The sequence below is a fragment of the Nycticebus coucang genome, chromosome 12, assembly GCF_027406575.1.
Source record: "Nycticebus coucang isolate mNycCou1 chromosome 12, mNycCou1.pri, whole genome shotgun sequence".
Classification (NCBI taxonomy): Eukaryota; Metazoa; Chordata; class Mammalia; order Primates; family Lorisidae; genus Nycticebus; species Nycticebus coucang.
In genome coordinates, this window is record NC_069791.1 from 16,347,259 (window position 1) to 16,370,574 (window position 23,316).

General features: G+C 45.3%; 1 protein-coding gene and 1 pseudogene across 1 annotated transcript; both read left to right on the top strand.

Moving 5' to 3' along the window:
- The first annotated feature begins 791 nt into the window (after nt 1-791).
- LOC128561882 (cytokine receptor common subunit gamma-like) lies at nt 792-8,129 on the top strand (annotated as a pseudogene).
- Nucleotides 8,130-15,068: 6,939 nt separating this feature from the next.
- BCDIN3D (BCDIN3 domain containing RNA methyltransferase) lies at nt 15,069-21,501 on the top strand. The gene is made up of 2 exons (XM_053557370.1): nt 15,069-15,322; nt 18,974-21,501. The coding sequence occupies exons 1-2, from the start codon at nt 15,089-15,091 to the stop codon at nt 19,607-19,609; spliced, it is 870 nt and encodes a 289-aa protein (XP_053413345.1). The 5' UTR covers nt 15,069-15,088; the 3' UTR covers nt 19,610-21,501.
- The last annotated feature ends 1,815 nt before the right edge of the window (nt 21,502-23,316 follow it).

Sequence of the window (23,316 nt, forward strand, 5' to 3'; positions counted from 1 at the left end):
GCTTGGGCCCACTGGCTGGATGTTTGGGACAGAGGCAGTTGTTCTAGCTGCTGGGCCAGACCCATCTGGAGGGAGTCCTGCCCTGCCCCAGCCTTGCCCCGAGACTGTGCCAGAGCCCTTTCAGCACCTCTTATTTCCTGACCCTTCCTCTCCCACATCTGCTGCCATTTGCTGGCTTATTCCCAGCAGGCCTCCTGAGGCCTTAGCAGTTGGCAGTGCCCATGTCCCTTCCCCTAGCTTCACTGGTCACTCACTCAGCCCAGAGTCTCCAAGCCCTCCCACCTTATCTCTGCATCTCTCCAATTTGGAAGCTGTCCAGCTGATGCTAACAGCCAAGGCCAGTCCCTCCAGCTGGTCCCATGTGATGAGGACTGGGCTCCTTATCAGCCTCTAGGCGGCTGGGATCTCAAGCAGGGTGTGCGTCAGCCACAGGGCCTGTGGCGGAGTGCCTGCCGGGAAGGGGATGGGGCCCACACCTGGGGAGCGAGTGGAAAGTTACTGTGTGCAGACAGGGAGGCTCTATGCACATAGCAGGCCCCTCCCTCCAGGGCTCTGTTCTCTTCCCCCTCTGCTGGGGCTCCCTTTGCCCTAAGAGGGACTAGGTATGCTGTCTGTTCATTCCCAATCCTACCGTCCTATTTCCAGCTTTCAAGAAATATTGTAAAAGCATTTGAAACTTTGTTCCATCTTGGATATTTGAGGAACCAAGAACCAGCGGATGATGTGTGTGTGGGGCAAAAGCAGTTAGGGCATGGGTGGGATGCCCACTGAGTGCTGGTCTAAATGAATCCATGCAGCAGTCCCACAAAGGCAGCTCTCTGTACACCGCTGCTGCAGAGGGAATAGCCGAGGTGCCCCGAAAGGTGTGAGAATGAGTCTGAGTCATACAGCCAGCAAGTGGTGGATCTGGGGTTCAGACTCATGCTGCCTCACTTAAGTGGCATCACTTTTGCCTCCCAGTTTGGGTGGGGGCTGGAATGAGACCACACAGTTGCCCAGAGAGGCAGTGGGCAGGCCCTGATATCTCTGGGGATTTCTTGTCCTTAGTGCCATCTGGGCCTTCCATCTATCTCCTGCTCCAACCCCCACCAGATTTTGTACCCTGAAGTTTCCATCTTCTGGACATGAACTGGGAGGCAGGGTTTCTGGTTTCTGATTTCTAGCCTCACTGCCAGTGGACTCATGGCATTAGGCAAATATTTCTTGCTGTGATTCAGTTTTCCTATCTGCAAGATGGAAGTCCATCACCAGGATGGGGCAGGGACAGGCACTAGAATACTTCTTTCCACTGATTTCCTCACCCAGTTGCCGCTTGTCCTTCAAGGCCCCTTGATCAGGTTCCTCTCCTGATCTCTGGCCTCAGTTCTAGAGGGTTTTGTCCTGCCACTGTCAGACTGGGCCTTGGTTATGCTTCCCAGATCTACCTGAGTCCTCCTCTCCCTGGGATAATTTATGCCAAAACTGGGGATTGAAAAGCTTGAGGCTGAGCACCAAAAGCTTGGAGGAAAGGCAAGTCCTCAGCCTTAAGCAATGTCACTGGCATACATCACAGCATCTCAGAGACTGCTCCTCCATAGACGTGGGCAGCCCAGCAGAAGATGCTGCAGTCTCCTGCCCTGGGGCCTGAGTGGCGGCCAGGCCCAGTACACTGGCAGCAGGGCCAGCGCTGAAGCCTGTGCATTCCACTTCCGATTAAGGGGTGGGGATGCCCAGGAACACCTGATGGGTGGTGGAAAGAGGAAGGGTGGGGAACAGGAATGCAGGATTATGGAAACCGGAGCTGAGCAGGTGCTGCAAGCTACAGAGAAGGAAAGAGCCTGCTGGCCCCTCATATTTTTGACCCAGGATAGGTTGGATTTTATAAAGACAGAGGCAGCCAGGAATCTGATCATCTGTGATGAGAGGGGAACAGAAGAGATCCTCCTGCTGTGGGCCAGAGAGGCACACACAGGTCTTGGCACCAATTCCGGGGCACACGCACAGCTCCCTCTGCATCATTTGGGGAGGCCTCAAGAGTCTTAGTTCTTCCATTCTCTACTCTTCCCCCGCAGAGAGTCAGAATGAGACAGACATCCTTTTTTCAAAAGACTCTGTGCCACTCTCCTTGGCTCCCCCTGGGACAAGTCCTAGGTGTCCTGGGTGGGAGGGATTTTGCACTGGCACTTTGCTGCCCCTCTGTGGCCACTTGAGGAAGATCAGGGCCTGGTTCTGCAGGAGAGAAACCCAGGGTCCTACAGAGGGGGATTGGGGAAGGATCTGGCTGCCAGCCTGTCTTCTCATCAGCCACCAGCTGTTCCCTTTTGTCCAATGATTGTCACATCTCTGAGCTGTGCTGAGCGTCTGGGGCAGACACAGCACCATGGACCATTTGTCTGCCTCACCCCAGACACAACTGCTGTCCTTTGGCCTCAGCTACTCCAAGTTCCCCAGTGTCCTGTGCCTGTTCCCGTCCCCTGGCCTCATCTTCGTGGGGTCTGGGACTGACTGGAGACAAAAATAAAAGCAATTCTGCCACCTGAGCCATCTCCTTTGCCCGCTTTGTGTTTTTTGTCTCAGGTGGTTCATGGGTCTATGTGTGTGAGGTCTAACTCAGATCAGCATGAAAGAACTGCTTCTCCCAGTATAGTTACATTTAGATTAAATCTCCATGTTTATTTTTATGTGGAAAAAATGCTACTGGTCCTCCTGCTCAATACACCCTTTAAGTAGGCTCTTAAGATTGTTCCCAGTGTTGGAAAGAATCCCAGAAAGAGTCCTCTGGACAGAGAGCTCACTCCCTTTCATGTTCTTTTCTGGATAGTTCTGATGGAAGATTCTTCCTTATTTTAAGCCAAAATATGTTTCCCTAGAGAGAAAGCCTGTGCTGTACTTGGACCGATCCCCAAGAGCATAGCTTTAAAACTAGAGCCCCTTCACGCCTGTAATCCCAGCACTTGGGAGACTGAGGTGGGTGGATTGTCTGAGCACACATGTTCAAGAACAGCCTGAGCAAGAGCCAGACCCCCATCTCTAAAAACTAGCCAGGCGTTGTGGCGGGCGCCTGTAGTCCCATCTACTTGGGAGGCCGAGGCAAGAGAATTGCTTAAGCCCAAAAGTTTGAGGTTGCTGTGAGCTACAACACCATGGCACTCTACCGAGGGCAACAAAGGAAGACTTTGTCTCAACAAAACAAAAACTAGAGCTCCTTGAAGGCAGGAGCTGTCTTATTCACCCAGAGTTCACCAGATTTACAGCATATAGTCTCAATAAGCAACTTCTGTGTGGTGGGAGTGAGATAGGGAACCAGCAGGCACTGCTTGACACAGCCCAATGCCCCTACCCACCCTGGTCAAAGACAGTTGTGCTGACAGAACAAGTTAAGACTGGTCAAAACCAAGATGGCAAGGAACTACAGCTTGTCATGCCCTGGTTATAATATATTAACATGGTAAAAGAAACTCCCACCAACACCAACACATTCCAGGAGAGACCCTAAAAAGTAAAAAAGGCAGAGTGTTCTCAGTTTTAGGAAATCATTGTCCCTTTCTAAGAAATAACATAAATATTCCTCTCTTACTTAGCTTATGAATAAGCCATTGCTTAAATTTAAAAAAACGAACACACAAAAAAAACCAAAGGTGCCGTTCTCCTCTGCAGGGAGACCTAAGCGTCTCCTTTATGGAATAGACCTTCTGCACTTCCTAAATAAACTTGTCTTTGCTTTATACTGTAGGCTTGCTCTTAGACTGTTTCTCACATGAAGCCCATGACCCACTTGGACTCTGAGTGATTCCCAGCACTGGGAAGGAACAAATGAATGAATCCAAGCAACCCTTTCATTCATCCCAAGAGAGGACTAAGGAGCAGAGGTGCAGGGAATTCTCCGAGTTCATGCACAAATTAGTGACTAGGAGTAGGATTAGAAGGCAATGTGGGTGAACGATCAATCACCACATTCCTGGGGACCCTGGGGCTGGGGCAGCAAGCAGGAGGGCAGCCTTGGGAGTGTCATCCTTATCTCTGACCAGGTTTTGGCACAGATTCAGCTGGAGCAGGAAAAGGAGCAGGGGCAAGAGCTAAGGGACTCTAAGGGAAGAATAAAAGGGAGGGAACTTTTATTATGTTCCACTGTGTGCAAAGCACCTCCCTGGACCGTGAGAGGTAGGAAAGGGAGAAGAAACCAACCATGATGCAGGAGGAAGGACAGCTCCAAACCATGTAGCAGGGAGTCCCAAGCCAGAGCTCTTTAGGGAAGCTCAGCAGGAGAAGCACTGAGGTGCTCAAGAGGGAAAGGAAGGCCTCTGAGTCAGGGCGTGAAGCCCAAGGGGCAGAAGGTGGTGGAAGGGAAGAGCAGTCTCAACTGGGGAGACACTGGGATCCCAGCTAACTCCTGCCATCAAAGTCCTTCAGTCTCCCCAAATCTCCCACCAGACTACCTGTGTGAGTGTCTTGGGGCTGCGCTAACAAATCAGCACTAACTGGATGGCTTAAAACAACTGAAATTGTTCACTCTGCCACAGTTGTGGAGGCTGGAAGTCTGAGATCCAGGTGTGAGCAGGGCTGGGTCCTTCTGAGGCTCTGAGGGAGCCACATCTCTCCTAGCCTCTGGCGGCTCTGGCACTCCGTACTCCAGTCTCTGCCTCCATCTTCACATGGCCTTTCCTCTGCATCTCTCTGTCTCAAATCTTCTCCTTTCTTTCATTAGGATACCTGTCTTTGGATTTAAGGTCCACTGCAAATCCAAGATGATGAGCTCAACTCAATATCCCTATTTTGGAAAAAGATCCTATTTCCAAAAACAGGTCACATTCATAGGCACAGGTGGTATTTAGGACTTGGACATCTCTTTTGGGGGTCCACTATTCAACACACTCCACCATTCACTTCCTCCTGGCAGCTACTGCCCTGAATGGTGACCTCATACCCACACCCCACCCCTGGGGCAGTCTTCACACAGAACTTTCTCCTTCTCACTCTCAGGCCCTACTGAGACTAAGGGACATGACCCAGCTCACATCTGCCATCTGTCCTTATTCACGTCTGGCTACTCCCAGCAAACCTGTCTGTCCTCTCATAGATTATGCCTCACCCCACCCCCAGATGGCTAGGATGCTTTCCTCCCAGGCTACAAATCCCAACTCCTCTGCAGGCTCTTGACTTTTTTTTCTGGGAAAACCCTGCCAGAAGGAGTGAGTCTCACCATATCCCTCATTGTACCCCTTTGTTGGCTTCTTTTTCTCCTGAGCCATTACACGTGAAGTCTGACTGCCCCGAGACCACCACTCTGGAGAGGCCAGGTGTAGTTGCTCTAGCCAAGAGACCCAAATAAGCCCAGGCTTTCAGCTGTGCCCACCAAGGTAGCAGCCATGTGAGGGAAGAAGCCATCTTGGAAGCAGATTTTCTAACAGCAGCTATTCCAATCCCCAGCCACTGAGTCTTCCTGGTTGAAATCCAAGACACCACGGAGCATAGACAAACCATCCCCTTTCTGTCCTGTATAAAGTCTCAATGCACAAAATCCATGAAGATAATAAAATGGTTATGGTTGTATGCCACTACATTTGAGGTAGTTTGCTCTGTGGCAACAGATTACTAGAATGGAATTTGGGACCTGGAAGTAAGGCAGTGCCCATTGAAACTTAAAACATACAGTGGGTTTTAAGATATTATCCCTCAGCAGCCTCACTGGGGACCAATGAGACAGAGGGCTTTGTCTTTTTTGTTTTTTTTTTTTAGAGACAGAGTCTTACTTTGTCACTCTAGGTAGAGTGCTGTGGCATCGCAGCTCACAGCAGCCTCCAACTCCTGAGCTTAGGCGATTCTCTTGCCTCAGCCTCCCAAGTAGCTGGGACTACAGGTGCCTGCCACAATGCCCGGCTATATTTTTGTTGTTGTTGTCATTGTTGTTTTGCAGGCCCAGGCTGGGTTCAAACCCACCAGCCCCAGTGCATGTGGCTGGTGCCCTAACCACCAAGCTACGGGTGCTGAGCCTGAAATTCTTGAACATAGGGAATCCCTGGGGTTTGAATGATGATAAATGAAAATGTAAGGTTCTACGATTCTGTGAAATATTTTGCACAACAGGGTGACCTGGGTGGAATTCATTATGCCCAAGCAGTGGCACATACTAAAAATATAAGTAGGCTCAAATAACATTTAGAAAAATTCCCAGATGCTAAATCTGTGGTGAGTTAAGAAGGGAGGCTGAGGACATAGTTTCTGACCTTTTCTTGGTAACAACCTATATTGGGATTCTTCCTAACTATAAAACTAATATGGAAAGTAAATTAATTTGAAGAAGAAAACATAAAGGCAGACAGAGAAAATATCAGAAAGGATTAAAAACTAAGTGAGAAAGAGAGAGATAGGAATCAAGGGTATGTACACACATATACGCCCACCCGTACCCTGTCCTTCTGCTTGGTTATTTCCATATTTATGGATTAATCAATATTTAACATTTATGTTTTCCAGACTATAAACCCTGTTGACCACAGCACTATGCACAATGATTTTCCTTTGTTTATCAGAGCCCGTCCCTGTTCCTTACAACCAAGAACTCTGACTGATACAATGAAGATGATTTATTTAAGAGGGAAAAAAGAGAAGACTCTGAAAATAGCTGATGAGATTAGCTGGTAATCACCTGCAGGGCCTGTGGGATTTCAAAAGGGACAAAAGTGGTTTAGATTGTGGAAAGTAGGGTAGAGCATGCCCATCTAAAAGATCCTCATTCTCCAAATTCTTAGCAATCAGCGGAGTCAGATCGTTGGCTTACTGAGCCTCCTGAGGTCTAAAATATGTCTTGGGAGAGAAACGGAAGCTACCAAATGCCCTTGTCTCCATTTTGCCATCCATGTGGGACTGAGGTTAATACCAGCGTGGACAACAGTCCTGACACTCAATGGGAATGAAGACACCACAGGTGATTTCTTTCAGATTTCTATGCCTCCTAGGTCCCTCAATGTTTCCTCCCTGCCCCTCCCAGAGGTTCAGTGTTTTGTGTTCAATGCTGTATACGTGAACTGCACTTGGAACATCAGCTCTGAGCCCCAGCCTACCAACCTGACTCTGCGCTATTGGTACAAGAATTCTGACGATGATGTCCAGGAGTGTGGCCATTGTCTATTCTCTGAAGTGATTAGTGTCGGCTGTTGGTTGCAAAAAAAGAAAATCCATCTTTACCAAACATTTGTTGTCCAGCTTCAGGACCCACGGAAACCCATGAGGCAGGCTACACGGTACTAAAACTGCAGAATCTGGTAATCCCCTGGGCTCCAAAGAATCTAACCCTTCGCAATTTGAGTGACTCTCAGCTAGAACAACACATACTTGGACCATTGCTTGGAGCACCTGGTGTAGTAACGGAGTGACCGGGACCACAGCTGGACTGAACAATCAGTGGATCACAGACATCACTTCTCCCTACCTAGTGTGGATGGGCAGAAACTCTACACATTCCTTGTTCAGAGCTGCTTTAACCCACTCTGTGGAAGTGCTCAGCATTGGAGTGAATGGAGCCATCCAATCCACTGGGGGAGCAATACTTCAAAGGAAAATCCTTCGTTGTATCCCTTCCCAGCCTTTGGGCTAACACCAAGTGGGGAGAATCCTTCGTTGTTTACACTGGAAGCTGTGCTTATCCCCCTTCGTTCCATGGGATTGATTATTTGCCTCATCTGTGGGTATTGCTGGCTGGAACGGACAATGCCCCGAATTCCCACCCTCAAGAACCGAGAGGATCTTGTTATTGAATATCACGGGAATTTTTCGGCCTGGAGTGGTGTGTCTAAGGGATTGGCAGAGAGTTTGCAGCCGGACTACAGTGAACAACTCTGCCTCGTCAGTGAGATTCCTTCAAAAGGAGGGACCCTTGGAAGGGGCCTGGGGGCAACCGGCATAGCCCCCGCCATGCTATACCTTGAAGCCTTAAACCTGAGCCCTGACCCCCTAACAGAAACCCAAGAAACCCAAGGCACTAACTTCCCTTTATCTGGGTCTGACTCCTCTGTGGCTGATACTAAATATTGTGCCCCCATGTAACCATCCCTTTATTCAGTATCCCCTATTTGAGAATTGCCCCTTTGCCCTGTACATGTTTTTCATGTCCCCCAATCTAGCCCTTCATTTGTTTTCTCCCTCCATCCCTCTTTCCATTTACCCTTCAATTGTTCCTGAATTAAAGAGAAATAAAGTTTCTGTTGATCAAAAAAAAAAAAAACAAAAAACAAAGAAAAGAAAATACCAACGTGGGAACGAGGAGAACTTGAAGTCTAGTACAGATGAAATGAAGTAGTGTATAAAAGCCCCGTACCAGTCTTCTAGTCAATATTCACAAATATTCATTCTCTTTTTCCTCTCCCATTCTTCCCAGACAGAGACTAGTTTTCTCCCAGATTCATAATTTCTTCTTCCTGGACACATGGCTAGACTACATTCTCCATGCCTCTTGCACCTAGGGTGACCTGGGAAGCTGAGTTCTGGCCAATGGAATTTGTGTGGGAGTTAGGAACACCTACTCTGGATCTGGCCCCCAAATCTTCCCTTGAGATTCTCCAGGCTCTCTCTTCTCTCACCTGCAGCCAGATGCAGAGGAGTCATTGGAGAACTCCAAAGTCTCCAGGGAAAGGCAAAGCTTCCACATGATTCCATGAAGTCTCTGAGAAACAGAGAAGGCTCTGAGAAAACTCTGTGAGTCGGAGAGGTGGGCACTGAGATCTGGGGAAAAATAAGCCTTTAACGTAGTAAGTCACTAAGATTTGGAGATTTGCAGTTACAGCCCTTAGCTTACCCTGAATAATTCGGCCCCATTTTGGAGAAATTGCCTTTGGCCCCTGGGTCTCAGTTTCTTCATCTGAAAATGAGAGGTTTAGAATGGGTGCACTCCTGGTTGCCATTCTGCTATTATGCTCTGTTTATAAATGGTATGAATATTATTTCCAAGTGGTTTAAAACTCTAAAAGGATTAATTGTAGAATTTCTCAACTACAATAAAGATTAAATTCCCCATTCATAGAAGAGTTGTGTTCCAAAAGTCCACATGTGAGTCCCTTACTGAAACATTGTTTCTATGAGAACATGGATTCAGTTTTTTAAACTGAAATTCCTGCTTAATCTTCAGTTCTGAGGCCCTCTGAGCCCTACACTGGTGGTGGTGAGGGGCAGCAGAGGCTGTAGGGTGTGATTAGACAGGGACAGGACAAGGGTGTAGGACGGGCTGCGCCGTGGGCTAGAATGCTAGCTGTGCTATGTTACCTGGGAGGCGATAGAAACCATTATACACGGGCGGCGCCTGTGGCTCAGAGGAGTAGGCGCCAACCCCATATGCCAGAGGTGGCAGGTTCAAACCCAGCCCCGGCCAAAAACTAAAAAAAAAAAAAAAAAAAGAAACCATTATACATGTGAGTCATTTCCCAAATTGGATATTTCCAATTCTACATCTACCTCTTCTTTCTCTCTCTTTCTCTTCTTTTAAGGGACAGGGTCTGTCCTGTTGCCAAGACTAGAGAGCTATGGGGTAATCACAGCTCACTGTAACCTCAAACTCTTGGGCTTAAGCAATCCTCCTGCCTTGGCCTCCCAAAGTGCTGAGAATACAGGCATGAGCCACCCGACCTGGCCTACATCTTCATTTTAACTATGCTTAGGAACATGTTCCATGCAGGACAGAGATTGATTTACCATGGAGTTAATGAAACACAAGTTTTGGGGTTCTTCCTCTCACCCAGGACCTTTCTAAGATTCTGGCCATGTGTTCATGAAGTCATTTGTTTCTGTAAAATTTGAAAAAGTAAAATATTTAACTGCAGTTAAGGCTGCTGTTAATTCCTCTTTGACTTCCCTTCCTTCACATCTTTCTGTGTTAGATGGCACTAGAGGGGCCATAGGCATTTTGGGATTCAGCTAAGGGGAAGTTTAGCTGGGAATACACTTGACTGAGAACCTATTCTTATGGCTTACAGTTCTTTTCAAGCATAGTTGTCACTGGCCTTCCTGGAGTACTCTTAGCCCCCCACCATACCAACTTATCTGGTCTTGTAACCTGTAGGTATAAATATGGCCAGGTACATTTATAGGATTACACCTGTAATCCTATCACTCTGGGAGACCAAGGTAGGAGGATCATTTGAACTCAGTGTACGAGACCAGACTGACCAAAGAGAGACTCCACTAAAATGTCTCCACTAAAAATGGAAAAATCAGCCCATTCCTGTAGCCCATGCCTGTAGTTCAAGCTACTGAGGAGGCTGAGGCAGGAGGATCGCTTGTGCCCAGGAGTTTGAGGTTACTGTAAGCCTAAGCTGAGGCCATGGCACGTTATACCAAGCATAACACCTGAGATTCTGTCTAAAAAAACAAAAAGGTACAAATGTGTCCCACAGTACCTAGCATGGGAAATATGTGGGAATGGAGGAGGTTGGAATCAAGGTTTGAAAATAAATGAAGTCAGAAGCTAGAGTGATGGGGCGGCGCCTGTGGCTCAAAGGAGTTGAGCACTGGCCCCATATGCCGGAGGTGGCAGGTTCAAACCCAGCCCCAGCCAAAAACTGCAAAAAAAAGGAGCTAGAGTGAAGAAAAGTTTCCACATCATCAACCATGTAAAAATATAAGCAGAAGATTTTGTCTGCTAATGACACCAGTGAAAACAAGTTACGTCTTGTCAGCAATATATTCAATAACACAGCATATATGTACAATTACAAATGCACCAGGCATTCTTTTCTTTTTGGATGGGAATTATACAAATTATAATTTATCAGGATTCCTGTATTTAATTGTTTCATGACAACGCAAATTATTGATATCAATGCAGATAATAAAAAACTTATGTGTCATTCATAATGAGGTTTTCAAAGACAAATGGGCTAATAAAGATACTCAATTTGGATATGTATCTAAAATTATTCTTTGCACAAGAAAATTTGAAATGCTACTGAGGAAGACATAGTGGGACTATTTCTTTCTATGAAAGAAATTTGATCAAGATTTCTCTTCTATTTAATAACAAACCTACAAATGTATATAACATTGGCAATTACAACTTGTAAACCTGGGGCCAGCTGAGGTGGCTCACACCTGCAATGCTATCACTCTGGGAGGCCAAGGCAAGAGGATACCTTGAGTTCAGAAGTTTGATACCAGCCTGAGCAAGAGTAAGACCCTGTTTCTACTAAAAACAGAAAAGAATTAGCAGGATATGGTGGTAGGCGCCTGTAATCCCAGCTACTCGGGAGGCTGAGGCCTAGGAATTTGAGGTTGCTGTGAGCTAGGCAAATGCCACGGCACTCTAGCCTGGGTAACAGAGTGAGACTGTCTCAAAAGAAAAAGCCAGTGCCATGGCTCACACCCGTAATCCTAGCGCTCTGGGAGGCCCAGGTGGGTGGATAAGCTCATAAGTTCAAGATGAACCTGAGCAAGAGTGAGATTCTGTCTCTACTAAAAATTTAAAAACTAGCTAGTCGTTGTGGAAGGTGCCTGTAGTCCCAGCTACGGGGGAGGCTGAGACAAGAGGATCTCTTGAGCCCAAGATTTTGAAGTTGCTGTGAGTTATGAACACCAGGGCACTCTACCTAGGGTGACAAAGTGAGATACTGTCTCAAAAAACAAACAAACCTGAAAGAACCTGAAAGAAACTTTTCAAAACTATCAAATAATAAAAGACAAATTTGATCCACCAGGCTAAGAAAAGACTGGATTATCTTTCTAGTCTTTCTCTCTACAATGGTATTATCAAATTATTGTTATGTAAAGAAACAATCAAAGAGCATGCAGCCAAAAGTGTCAGAAAAACATGTTCAAGTGTGACTGGCATTTAATTAATAAAATTATCAGAATATTTTATGATATTTGTGGTAGTTAGCTTTTTAAAATTTGTAATTTATTGTGATTTCTCATTATAAGTTAATATTCACTTTCATGACTATCTTTATATTTTATTTATTTTTTGAGACAGAGTCTCACTATGTCGCCCTTGGTAGAGTGCCGTGGTGTCACAGCTCACAGCAACCTCAAACTCTTGGGCTTAAGCAATTCTCCTGCCTCAGCCCCCCAAGCAGCTGGGACTACAGATGCTCGCCACAACACCCGGCTATTTTTTTGTTGCAGTTGTTATTGCTGTCCAGCAGGCCAGGGCTGGGTTCAAACCTGCCACCCTTGGTGTATGTGGCTGGCCCTGTAACCACTGTGCTACAGGAGCTGAGCCTAGCTTTATATTTTAATTTGGTGAGGTTTTTTTCCTTAAAGAGAGGGTCTCTTCTGCCCCCTCACCTCTGCCCCTAGAATTATATAAACATCGGGCTCCACAAAACCTGGCTGATCAAAGTGCAACAAAACCTCTTAGGTGCTGCTCAAATGTTTGAGGTGTTGGGGCTAGTTACTTAGGCCAGTCACCTACTCTAATAAAGCTCTGAAAAATGCACACAGGTTAGAAAAGTTGGTCACATTCAGGTGCGTCTTTATAGGTTCACCTCTGAGGCATTTTAGGTCACCAGTAATGTTACTAGGCCCACACTTATCTTTCCTTCTGCTAGAACCACAAGATCAGGTGAAATATGCCATTCTGCCATTCATCCTCTGGCCCTGTTGCCTATTTTCCTTCTGGTGAACAGTCTTTAAAGAACTCAAAACATGCTCATTGGCTCGGCACCTGTAGCTCAGCAGCTAGGGCGCCAGCCACAAACACGGAAGCTGGCGGGTTCACATCCAGCCTGGGCCTGATAAACAACAATGACAAGTGCAACCAAAAAAGAACCAGGCATTGTGGCAGGTGCCTGTGGCTCAAAGGAGTAGGGTGCTGGCCCCATATGCCGGAGGTGGTGGGTTCAAACCCAGCCCCTACCAGAAACTGCAAAAACAAAAAGAATGCTCATGTCCTTAATGAAATTAAAACTCTTTTATTGGCAAATACATATATGTACATATATACACATATACATACACATAATATACATACATACATATCCATTATATATACATACATATGGATATGTATATATGTATGATATATATATACCAAGTTTATTTTATTATTTTTGATTTGATTTTTTTAATTCTTTATTAAATCATAGTATTAATACATTTATAAGGTACAATGTGCTATTTGATATACAATGTGGAATGCTTACATCTAACTGAGTTTTTTTTTTTTTTTTGAGAGAGTCTATGTTGCCCTCGGTAGAGTGCTATGGCATCACAACTCACAGCAACCTCAAACTCTTGGGCTTAAGTGATTCTCTTGCCTCAGCTTTCCAAGTAGCTGGGAATACAGGCACCCACCACAATGCACAGCTATTTTTTTGTTGTAATTGTCATTGTTGTTTGGCAAGGCCCAGGCTGAGTTCAAACCCACCAGTCCCCGTGTATGTGGCCAGCGTTGTAACCGCTGAGCTACAGGCGCCAAGCCTACATCTAACTGATTAACAGAACTATCTCCTCGCTTACTTATTTGGCGTGGTAAGACATTCATACTCTATTCTTAATGTGTATATGCTGGGTTTAAACAAGCAAAAAGCCATTTACAAAAGCAAAGTGATTCCAGCTCCTTGAAAATTAAGGTTGTCTATTACTTGTGCTAGCGTCATCTAGTGGCAAAAAAATGGGTAAGTTCAGCTCACCAAAATCGTTCAATAACTGGAGAGAAAAGGGTGATATTTCCCTTTTGCTCTTTTCTGGAAGGTGTGCTGAGTACTGTGGTTTACTCAATTGCACTGTGACTTTTGGTTATTAACTTATGTCCCCAAATCTTATAAGAAAATAGTGAAACAACAGGCCAGGCAGAGATGAAAGAATAAAATAAAACCTGGAGGAAAACAGCTTATTTTAACCCCCGATGGTACTGTTGCAGGAGTCATGTTTTCATCCCTTATAAGTTTCCTAAATTGCTGGCCTCGTGCAGCCACCTGGTGGGTTGGCCAGGTGCAGGGAGGTCATCGCAACTTTGCTGACCCCTGGTTGCCTAGGCTGACTCCTCAATTTCTCGCCTTACCAGCTATTTTTTTTTTTAAGACAGGGTCTTGCTTTGTTGCCCAGGCTGGAAAGCAATGACTCTTTACAGGAGCAATCACTGTCCACTACAGCCTTCAACTCCTGACCTCAAGCTATTCTCTTTCCCAGCCTCCCAAGTAGCTGGGATTACAGGCTGGCGCCATTGCCACATGGCCCCGCTGTTTTTTCCCAATCTCTGGCTCAGCCCATAACTTGCCTCGCCCCATTCCACCACGTGTGTCATTTTACCTCGTTTCTCTTTTTTATCTTAATTTCCCCCAAACATATCTAGCTTTAGGTGCCTACTTCCATCTTCGGTTGAGTTTTCATTCAACAAATATTGGTTGAGCATCTTTGTGGAAGGCATTATGGTAAGCACAAAGGACTCAAAGCTGAGAATAACATAATGCTGTAAGCACACCCTCTGAAGACAAACTGCCTAGGTCTGAATCCTAGTACCATCATTTCTAACTGTAACAGTGGACAAGTGACACTTCATTGTTCCCAGTGTCCTCATTAACAGTGTGCCAAAAGTCAACCCTAAAGTCGCCATACATAGGGAAAAAGGGAAATTGTTGCTAAATGCATCTTTATATACAAAATATTCTCTCTGAGTCGGTCACCTCTGTAAATTTTTGCACCCTTTCCTGAACCGCGTGTAAGTTCTTGTGTCATAGATTTACTGTGTGATCCCAGATAAACTATTTCTCTTCTCTGGGTCTCATCTTCTACATTTGTAAAGAAGATAAGTTGGACCAAAATCGACTTCCGAGATCCCAACAAAGTACTCGTTCTGGGACAAGTGGCCCCAGTTTCAAACTATGTCGGCTTGACTAAAACGCTGAAATTTTCGGTGCTTGCTTCCTCCCTGTAAAAAATGTCGATGATTCTAGTAACAACCTTCTGGTGTTGTGAGAAAAGATCAAAACAATCGCAAGCCTCGCGCGTCACGTGGGTATCGGGCACAGACAGTTCTAAGAAAAAGCCAACCTTTCCCATCCACCGCGACTCCCACGCGTCCCTCTGCCTCCGCCGTTCGGCGCACGCGCGCTGGCCCCCTTCCGCCCGCCTGCCGCTGATTCCCAGCTTCCGGTTCCGCAGGGACCCAGAGGCGGAGCCAAGGCTAATGGCGGCGTCCACGAGACCGGCTGAAGGGGTAGTTAAGGAGGCCGTGGCGGAAGAGGACCCGCGAGTTTTTGACCCTGGGGCTGCCCCCTTCGGAAATTTCCCTCATTATTCCCGCTTCCACCCTCCAGAGCAACGGCTCCGCCTCCTGCCCCCGGAGCTGCTTCGACGGCTCTTCCCTCAGAGTCCCGAGACAAGGCCGATCCTGGGGCTCGACGTGGGGTGTAACTCCGGGGTGAGTGACAGGGGAGGGATGGCAGCACCGGAAGCCCAGCGGTTGGCTACTTACGCGTTCACTGTGGTTCTGTACTGGGTTTAGGTCACACCCACCAAAACTTTCACCAAATGAGCATAAAGCATAGTGTTGGCCGATCCTGTACTGATGGTACCTGTCCACCGGGGTCCCACCACCATCTCACCTAGGAATCTTGGGGAGGAATCCTTCTCAACTATGTTCCAAGTTCTTGGCGTCCCTTCTCAGCCTTCCTCTGGGCCAGACCCCAGGTAGGGAGGGTCACTGTATCAGGAATGGCCCCTATGCAAAGTTCCTGGCGACCTTGCTGGGGAGAGGGGACTTCCAGAGACGTTTGGGAACTTGGGGTTGGAACTAGGGAGAGAGGATCTAGGGGGTGACAGAATCGTGCCTAGAATTAAGACTCGTGCGAGACAGACTCTGGAGCCAGTTGCGTATTTTTAAACCAGTGAGTTTAGTATAGTGGAGAGGACGGCATTCTACCGAGGGAGTGGAGAAGGGAGGGATTGCCACTCTTCTTTTTTTTTGCAGTTTTTGGCCGGGACTAGGTTTGAACCCGCCACCTCTGCCATATGGGGCCAGCGCCCTACTCCTTTGAGCCACAGGCACCGCTAGGGATTGCCACTGTTCTCACCACAAAGTATTATTTCTCCTATAATTATAGTCAAACCATACGCAAAATAAGTAAACATCTCTCTCACACCTATTTCTATCCACTGGGATAGCTTAGGGGAGCAGGCAGGCTAACCTTACCATTACAATCATTCCAGACCAGGAGCTGGAGGTCTGGAGAATTTTATAGTGGCAGAAAAGCCTTTAGTAGACATTGGAAGACCTTGAGGGACACAGCTAAGTGGGAGGGTAACATTTGGATACAGTCTTAAAGACTAGAATGAGTAGATGGGTGGGTGTCCAGGTATCCCCTGCAAATACTCGTACGCTGTGATGATACAGAAAATCAGAGGGTAAAAAGCATCAAAAAAAGAAAGACTGGGTTTAAGGCTTGAAATTTCATGAAAGGCATTAGGAAACCACCAGAGATTTTAAAGTTGAAATTAGTATAAAGACATAGTTGGTGGTTCCCAAACCTGGCTGTATGTTGAGAGAACTTTCTATTTTGTATATTTTTAAAAATGCTTGTACTTGATAAATCAACAAAAAGAAAAATTCAAAATATAGAGAGGGGTAGGCATAGTGGCTCAAACCTGTAATCCTATAACTTTGGGAGGCTGAGGTGGGAGGATCCCTTGAGCTCAGAAGTTCTGGACCAAACTGAACAAGAGCAAGACCCTGTCTCTACTAAAAATAGAAAAATTTGGAAGGTGTTGTGGTGGAGGCCTGTAGTCCTAGCTACTTGGAAGGCTGAGGCAGTAGGACCGCTTGAACCTAGGAGTTGGAGGTTGCTGTGAGCTAGGTGCATGCCACGGCACTCTAACCTGGGTAACACGGTGAGACTCTGTCTCAAGTGGGGGGGGTGGCATGTAGTAAAAAGTAACTGTACTCCTAACCCTAAATCCTTTTCCCTCACGCAGTGGCCCCACCGTTTGTAATTCCTTGGGTATCTGTCCTGTGCGTTTACCAGTATTTATGTATGTATAAATATCAGCCCTCTTTTAGTTTTACAAATAATAATACACTATTTTGCACCTTGCTTTTCATTTAATAACTTAGAGATTATCTTGGAAATTAGTTATGTTGCCACATTTTTTTAACAGCTTCATAATACAGTGTTTGAGTATATAGATGTGCCATAATCTATGGGTGCTTTTTTCAACTTTAAAATTTTTCAGGTCCCATTCTAGATCTACTGAATGAGGATTTCAGGGAATCAAGCCCTTGAGTCTATATATTTTTTAAGCTCCCAGGAGACTATAGGATTAGAGAAATGAAAATGGAGAAAGTGAAGAGAGATGGTGGAGAAGGGACAGCTATGAAATGGGACCACACCCAAGAACAGACAAGAGAAGCAAGATAGTGAAGAAGTAAATATAAAGGTAGGGAGAAGCAGCATGGTCAAGGGCCTGCTTCAACTACAGCACTAACATCATTTGCCAGCTAATTAGAAATACAGACTCTTAGTCATCAACCCAAATCTACTAAATGAGCATCTTTATTTTTTTATACACTTTTTATTTATTTATTTATGTATGTATTTATTTTTTTGCAGTTTTTGGCCTGGGCTGGGTTTGAACCTGCCACCTCTGGCATATGGGGCCAGTGTCCTACCCCTTTGAGCCACAGCCACCGCCCCTAAATCAGCATCTTTAGCATAACAAGATCCCTAAGTGATTGCCCATTAAATTTTGAGAAGCCCAGAAGGCCGAGTGAGGTGGGTCACACCTATAATCCTAGCATTCTGGGAGTCTGAGACGGTCTTCAGCTCAGGAGTTCAAGACCAGCCCTGAGCAAAGAGTAAGGCAAGAGGATCTCCTCGTCTCTACTAAAAATGGAGGCAAGAGGATCGCTTGAGCCCAAGAGTTTGAGGTTGCTGTGAGTTAGAGATGGTAAAACACACACTCTACCAAGGGTGACAAAGCGAGACTCTGTCTCAAAAAAAATAAAATAAGGTTTGAGAAGCTTGATATAGAGGCAAGTACCTAATACAGCCTAACCATGAGACAGTGGACAAGTCAGTCATTGTGAATTATGCCACACATACAGAAAAGTACATAAAATACAAACCTATATTTTTATTAATTATGATAAAGCAAACACCTTTATGACTACTGCTCAGGTTAAGAATAAAACATCAGCACCTCAGAAGTCCTCCATATGCCTTTTCCTATTCATAAATTTACCCTATATCCACCCAGAGTAACAAAAGACCTGACTTTTATTATAATCATTTCCTTGCTTTTCTTTATATTGTACTGTTTATCTTCTCTAAACAATGTAGTTTAATTTTACCCATTTTTAAATTTCTTATAGGTGGAAACTCATCATATATTTTATTTTGTGGCTTGCTTTTTAACTAACTCAGCATTATGTATTTGTGAGAATCATCTGTGTTGCACTGAACTGAATTATTTTGTTTTTAACTGCTATTTAGTATTCTATCTTAATGACTATACCAGATGTATTTGTCCATGCTACTACTATTGGGAGTGTTTTCCATTGTGCATTTTCTTCGCCTGCACAAAAGGCATAAATAAATATTTTCCTTGCACAATTCCAACCACAGGTGTGATTAGCAGGTTTCTAGGAGGTGGTGCTTGCTCTATTCCTCACCTTCCTGGTTAAAGGACACTAGTTATGGCTCTGGACCCCTTCTTTCTTCCCTAAGGTCTGAGATACCTACAAAAAGATAGTTTACCAGCATATCACTGGAAAATACTGCTCTAGGCTCCTTTACTATATCTATTTGACTATAATTTTGAACTATATGATCCAATCTACTGTCAGTGTAAGGAAAATGTAGGGATGATGTCTTATAACCCGGGACCCCTGGAAGGCACTGAGAGCCTGCTCTGCGGAAAATTTTTGCACAACCTCCTTAGGTTATGGTTTAGGGGCCTCATATCCTTTAAAGCCAGGGGTAAGTGGCATTCTCAGTGGGAGGATGAGAGATACAGACTTCTCTTCTAATTCACTGGTTGAGAACTACAATGACAAAGCTCTTTTGGATTCCTCTAGGATCTGAGTGTGGCTCTATACAAACACTTCCTTTCCCTACATGATGGGGAGATCTGCTTAGATGCCTCAAGAGAACTCCGTCTCCTCTGCTGTGACATAGATCCAGTCTTGGTGGAGCGAGCTGAAAAAGAATGTCCTTTTCCTGATGCCTTGACCTTTATCACCCTGGACTTCATGAATCAAAGGACCCGGAAGGTTCTCTTGAACTCTTTCTTAAGCCAATTTGGACGTTCAGTTTTTGACATTGGTTTCTGCATGTCAGTGACCATGTGGATTCATCTAAACCATGGGGACCATGGCCTGTGGGAGTTCCTGGCCCATCTTTCCTCTCTATGCCGCTATCTCCTTGTGGAGCCTCAGCCTTGGAAGTGTTACCGGGCAGCTGCAAGGCGTCTTCGAAAGCTGGGACTCCATGATTTTGACCACTTCCACTCCCTTGCCATCCGAGGTGATATGGCCAATCAGATTGTGCAGATCTTGACCCAGGACCATGGCATGGAATTAGTATGTTGCTTTGGCAACACTAGTTGGGACCGAAGCCTTCTGCTCTTTAGGACAACACAAACTACAGAGACTCTTCCAATCCCTGAATCACTGACAGAAGAAGGGAAAGAAAAGAACAGATTAAGATTCTGAAGGAGGGCGGCGCCTGTGGCTCAGTGAGCGGGGCGCCAGCCCCATATACCGAGGGTGGTGGGTTCAAACCTGGCCCCGGCCAAACTGCAACAAAAAAATAGCCGGGCGTTGTGGCGGGCGCCTGTAGTCCCAGCTACTCAGGAGGCTGAGGCAGGAGAATTGCCTAAGCCCGGGAGTTGGAGGTTTCTGTGAGCTGTGTGACGCCACAGCACTCTACCAAGGGCGATAAAGTGAAACTCTGTCTCTACAAAAAAAATTAAAAAAAAAGATTCTGAAGGAAGAGAGATGGGAGAGCAGGAAGACCAGGAAAGAAATATCGAAAGAGTTTTATATTTAGAATCAGGATCACTTTCCTTAACTATTTAACATAAGCAGGCAGCCTTAAAATCTGGCAGAAACTTTTGGCAAAATGGGTAAGGTGTCTGTCAGGAAGGGCTGTGTTAAGTCATCTACCCTCCAATCCATTCTCTGCCTTGCAGCCACAGTTTACTCAATCTGTGCAATTGAAATACACATAACACGGGCTGCGCCTGTGGCTCAAGGAGTAGGGCGCCGGTCCCATATGCCGGAGGTGGCGGGTTAAAACCCAGCCCCGGCCAAAAACCACAAAAAAAAAAAAAAAAAAGAAATACGCATAACACCATCCTTTTCCTGTGCCCAAATAAGCTAAAGGATGTGAAAGTATTTTGTGGAATATAGAATGTTAGACAAAAATAAGGTGTTATTATACTCTGTAACCATGCCACAGATCACAACTACGTTTGTTAGACCAAAGGCTTATGAGAAAAATATTGCATCTTGTAGAAAACATCCATCTTACTACCTCTAATAATTTTCTAGGATGAGGAATTTAAAAGTTCAGCTTCAGTGCTACAAAGTTTTTTAAAGGAAACAACATCAGGAGGGAGAGATATGGAGCCAGTGGAAATGAGGCCAGTTTATGCTGGTCTCAGAGTGATCCCAGTGGTTACAGAGCTGAATTTACTCACTTCTCTCTAGATTTTAATTTAGGAACACTTTGAAACCTTATGACCCTGGTGGGTTTTCTCTCCTATCACCTTTCACCAACACAGTGCAAAGAAATTTATGTGGGGCTGTGGTGGGCTAATAGTACCCTAAGATGTCCACATCCTAATCCCTGGAATCTGTGAATGTTACTATAGATAGTAAAAGGAATTTTGCAGGTGTAATTAAGCATTAAGCCTCTTGAGACGAGGTGTCCCCTGTGGCTAAGTGAGTAGGGTGCTAGCCCCATATATCGAGGATAGCAGGTTTGAACCCGGCTCCAGCCAAACTGCAACAACAACAACAAAAGCATCTTGAGATGGGGGAATTAACTTGGATAATCAGAATGGACCCTAATATAATCATATCTTTATAAGAGGGAGGCAGCGGGAGAGATTTGACCCACAATAGATGTAGTAACCGAAGCAGAAGTTGGAGTGATGTGATGAAGGACTGCAAACCAAGGAATGCAGGTAGCTTCTAGAAGTTAAAAAAGGCAAGGAAATAGGTTCTCCCTGGGAGCCTCCAGGAGGATTTCAACCCTACCAACACCTTGATTTTAGATTTTTGACTTTCAGAACTGTAAGAGAGGGTGCCTGTAGCTCAGTGGTTAGGGCACTGGCCACATGCTCCAGGGCTGCAGCATGGTGGGTTTGAACTGGCCTGGGCCTGCTAAACAGAACAATGACAAAATAGCCAGGCATGGTGGTAGGTGCCTGTAGTCCCAACTACTAGGGAGGCTGAGGCAAGAGAATCGCTTGAGCCCAAGAGTTTGAGGTTGTTGTGAGCTGTGATGCCATGGCAGTCTACTAAGGGTGACAAAGTGCGACTGTCTCAACTGAAAAAAAAAAAAAAAACTAAGAATAAATGTGTATTGTTTTAAGCCACCAAGTTTATGGTGATTTGTTACAGCAGTAACAGGAAACTAATATAGACTGACTTACGTGGCCAAGTGGCACCTGTCCCAAACAACTCTGGTGGCAGAAAATGGCCCCTGTGAGCAAAGGATACACAGAAGCTCTATTTACATGGTTAACTTAAAAATCTTAAATAGCGGGCGGCACCTGTGGCTCAGTCCGTAAGGTGACGGCCCCATATACCGAGGGTGGCGGGTTCAAACCCGGCCCCAGCCAAACTGCAACCAAAAAATAGCCGGGCGTTGTGGCAGGTGCCTGTAGTCCCAGCTACTCGGGAGGCTGAGGCAAGAGAATCGCTTAAGCCCAGGAGTTGGAGGTTGCTGTAAGCTGTGTGAGGCCACGGCACTCTACTGAGGGCCATAAAGTGAGACTCTGTCTCTACAAAAAAAAAAAATCTTAAATAGCTAAGGGCTGGGCATGCCTTTAGGATTACATGCCTATAATCCCTGTACCTGGGAGGCCGAGGCTAGTGGGTTGCCTGAGCTCATGAGTTTGAGACCAGCCTTAGCAAGAGTGAGACCCCATCTCTAAAAAATAGCTGGGCGTTATGGCAGGTGCCTATAGTCTCAGCTACTTGGGAGGCTGAGGCAAGGGAATCACTTAAGCCCAAGAGTTTTGAGTTGCTGTGAGCTGTGATGCCACGGCATTCTACCGAGGGTCACATAATGAGACTGTCACAAAAAAAAAAAAAAAAAAACAATCTTCAGCTGAAAGCTTTGGGAGATACTTCTGCATCTTGATCTGTTCCCTTGTATCATTCTATCTACCTGACCTGATGGGAAGAGCTGTTGTATTTCAAGCCTATGGCAGTAGTTTCAAAGAAGATAGATAATTAATGCTCAAAAAGATGAGGCCCAGGGACCAAGAAGGTAATAGATGCATAATAGTCTGTAAGAGCCCTTGGAGACAGGAGAATATCTTACTTACCTTCACACTGGCCTAATTTAGGAAGCAACACTAACCACGGTGAAACTTCTTGAGAGACAAGAAATACAGAATGGTCCTGAGTATACTTAAACATTTAAAAATATGTATTTTATATTATCGCAAAATATATATATATTTTTATATTATCTAATATCTCCAAAATACTGCATTTCAACATACAGTCTGTAAAAATGAAATACATTAATTTTTATACTCACTATTCAAAATCTGGCATGTAAGTATAACTAACAGTTCATCTCACTTTGGACCAGCTGTACTTCAGATGCTTATTAGCCAGCCACGTGTGGCTAATAAATGCACTTTAATGGGAAATCAAGTATTTTATCAAATTTCTTCCATATATCCAGTATGGTCTTAGCTGCTGTGTGGATGGGGATAGGGGAAAAGTAGATTAAACCCTCAGGACTTCCAAAGGTTAGATTTGATTCATTCAGCAAACATGTTGAAGAGAAAGGAGAGACTCATACAAGCTAATAAGCAATCTTGTGAGCTTTTTAAAGGAAAAGTCTTTGTGGACAGCAATGGACATGGAAGACTTTCTGGAGAATGTGGGACTTGAATTGTCCCTGAAAGTAATACAGCTTTTGGAACAATGAGCAAGAGGGAAAGGACCATACCCTGTGTACCCTTAGATAGGAAACTTGACAAGGGCACACAGGAATGGGTGTTTTGCACATTGAGAATTGAACCAACTGGTCTATAATGGAGATGTTGTTCTGGGCACTAGTGGGAAATAACAGCGATCTATGCCATTTAAGTAGATTTTGGATGCAATATCTAAGAAAAAAGAAAACTATAAACAGTAGAGAATACAGGTAATTTTAAAAATTGGCCTAC

What these genes read in the sequence shown, in the direction of transcription:
- BCDIN3D (XM_053557370.1), top strand. Translation starts at nt 15,089, where the DNA reads ATGGCGGCGTCCACGAGACCGGCTGAAGGGGTAGTTAAGGAGGCCGTG. An exon ending in ACGTGGGGTGTAACTCCGGG is followed by an intron (nt 15,323 to 18,973) that starts GTGAGTGACAGG and finishes GGATTCCTCTAG; the next exon opens with GATCTGAGTGTGGCTCTATA.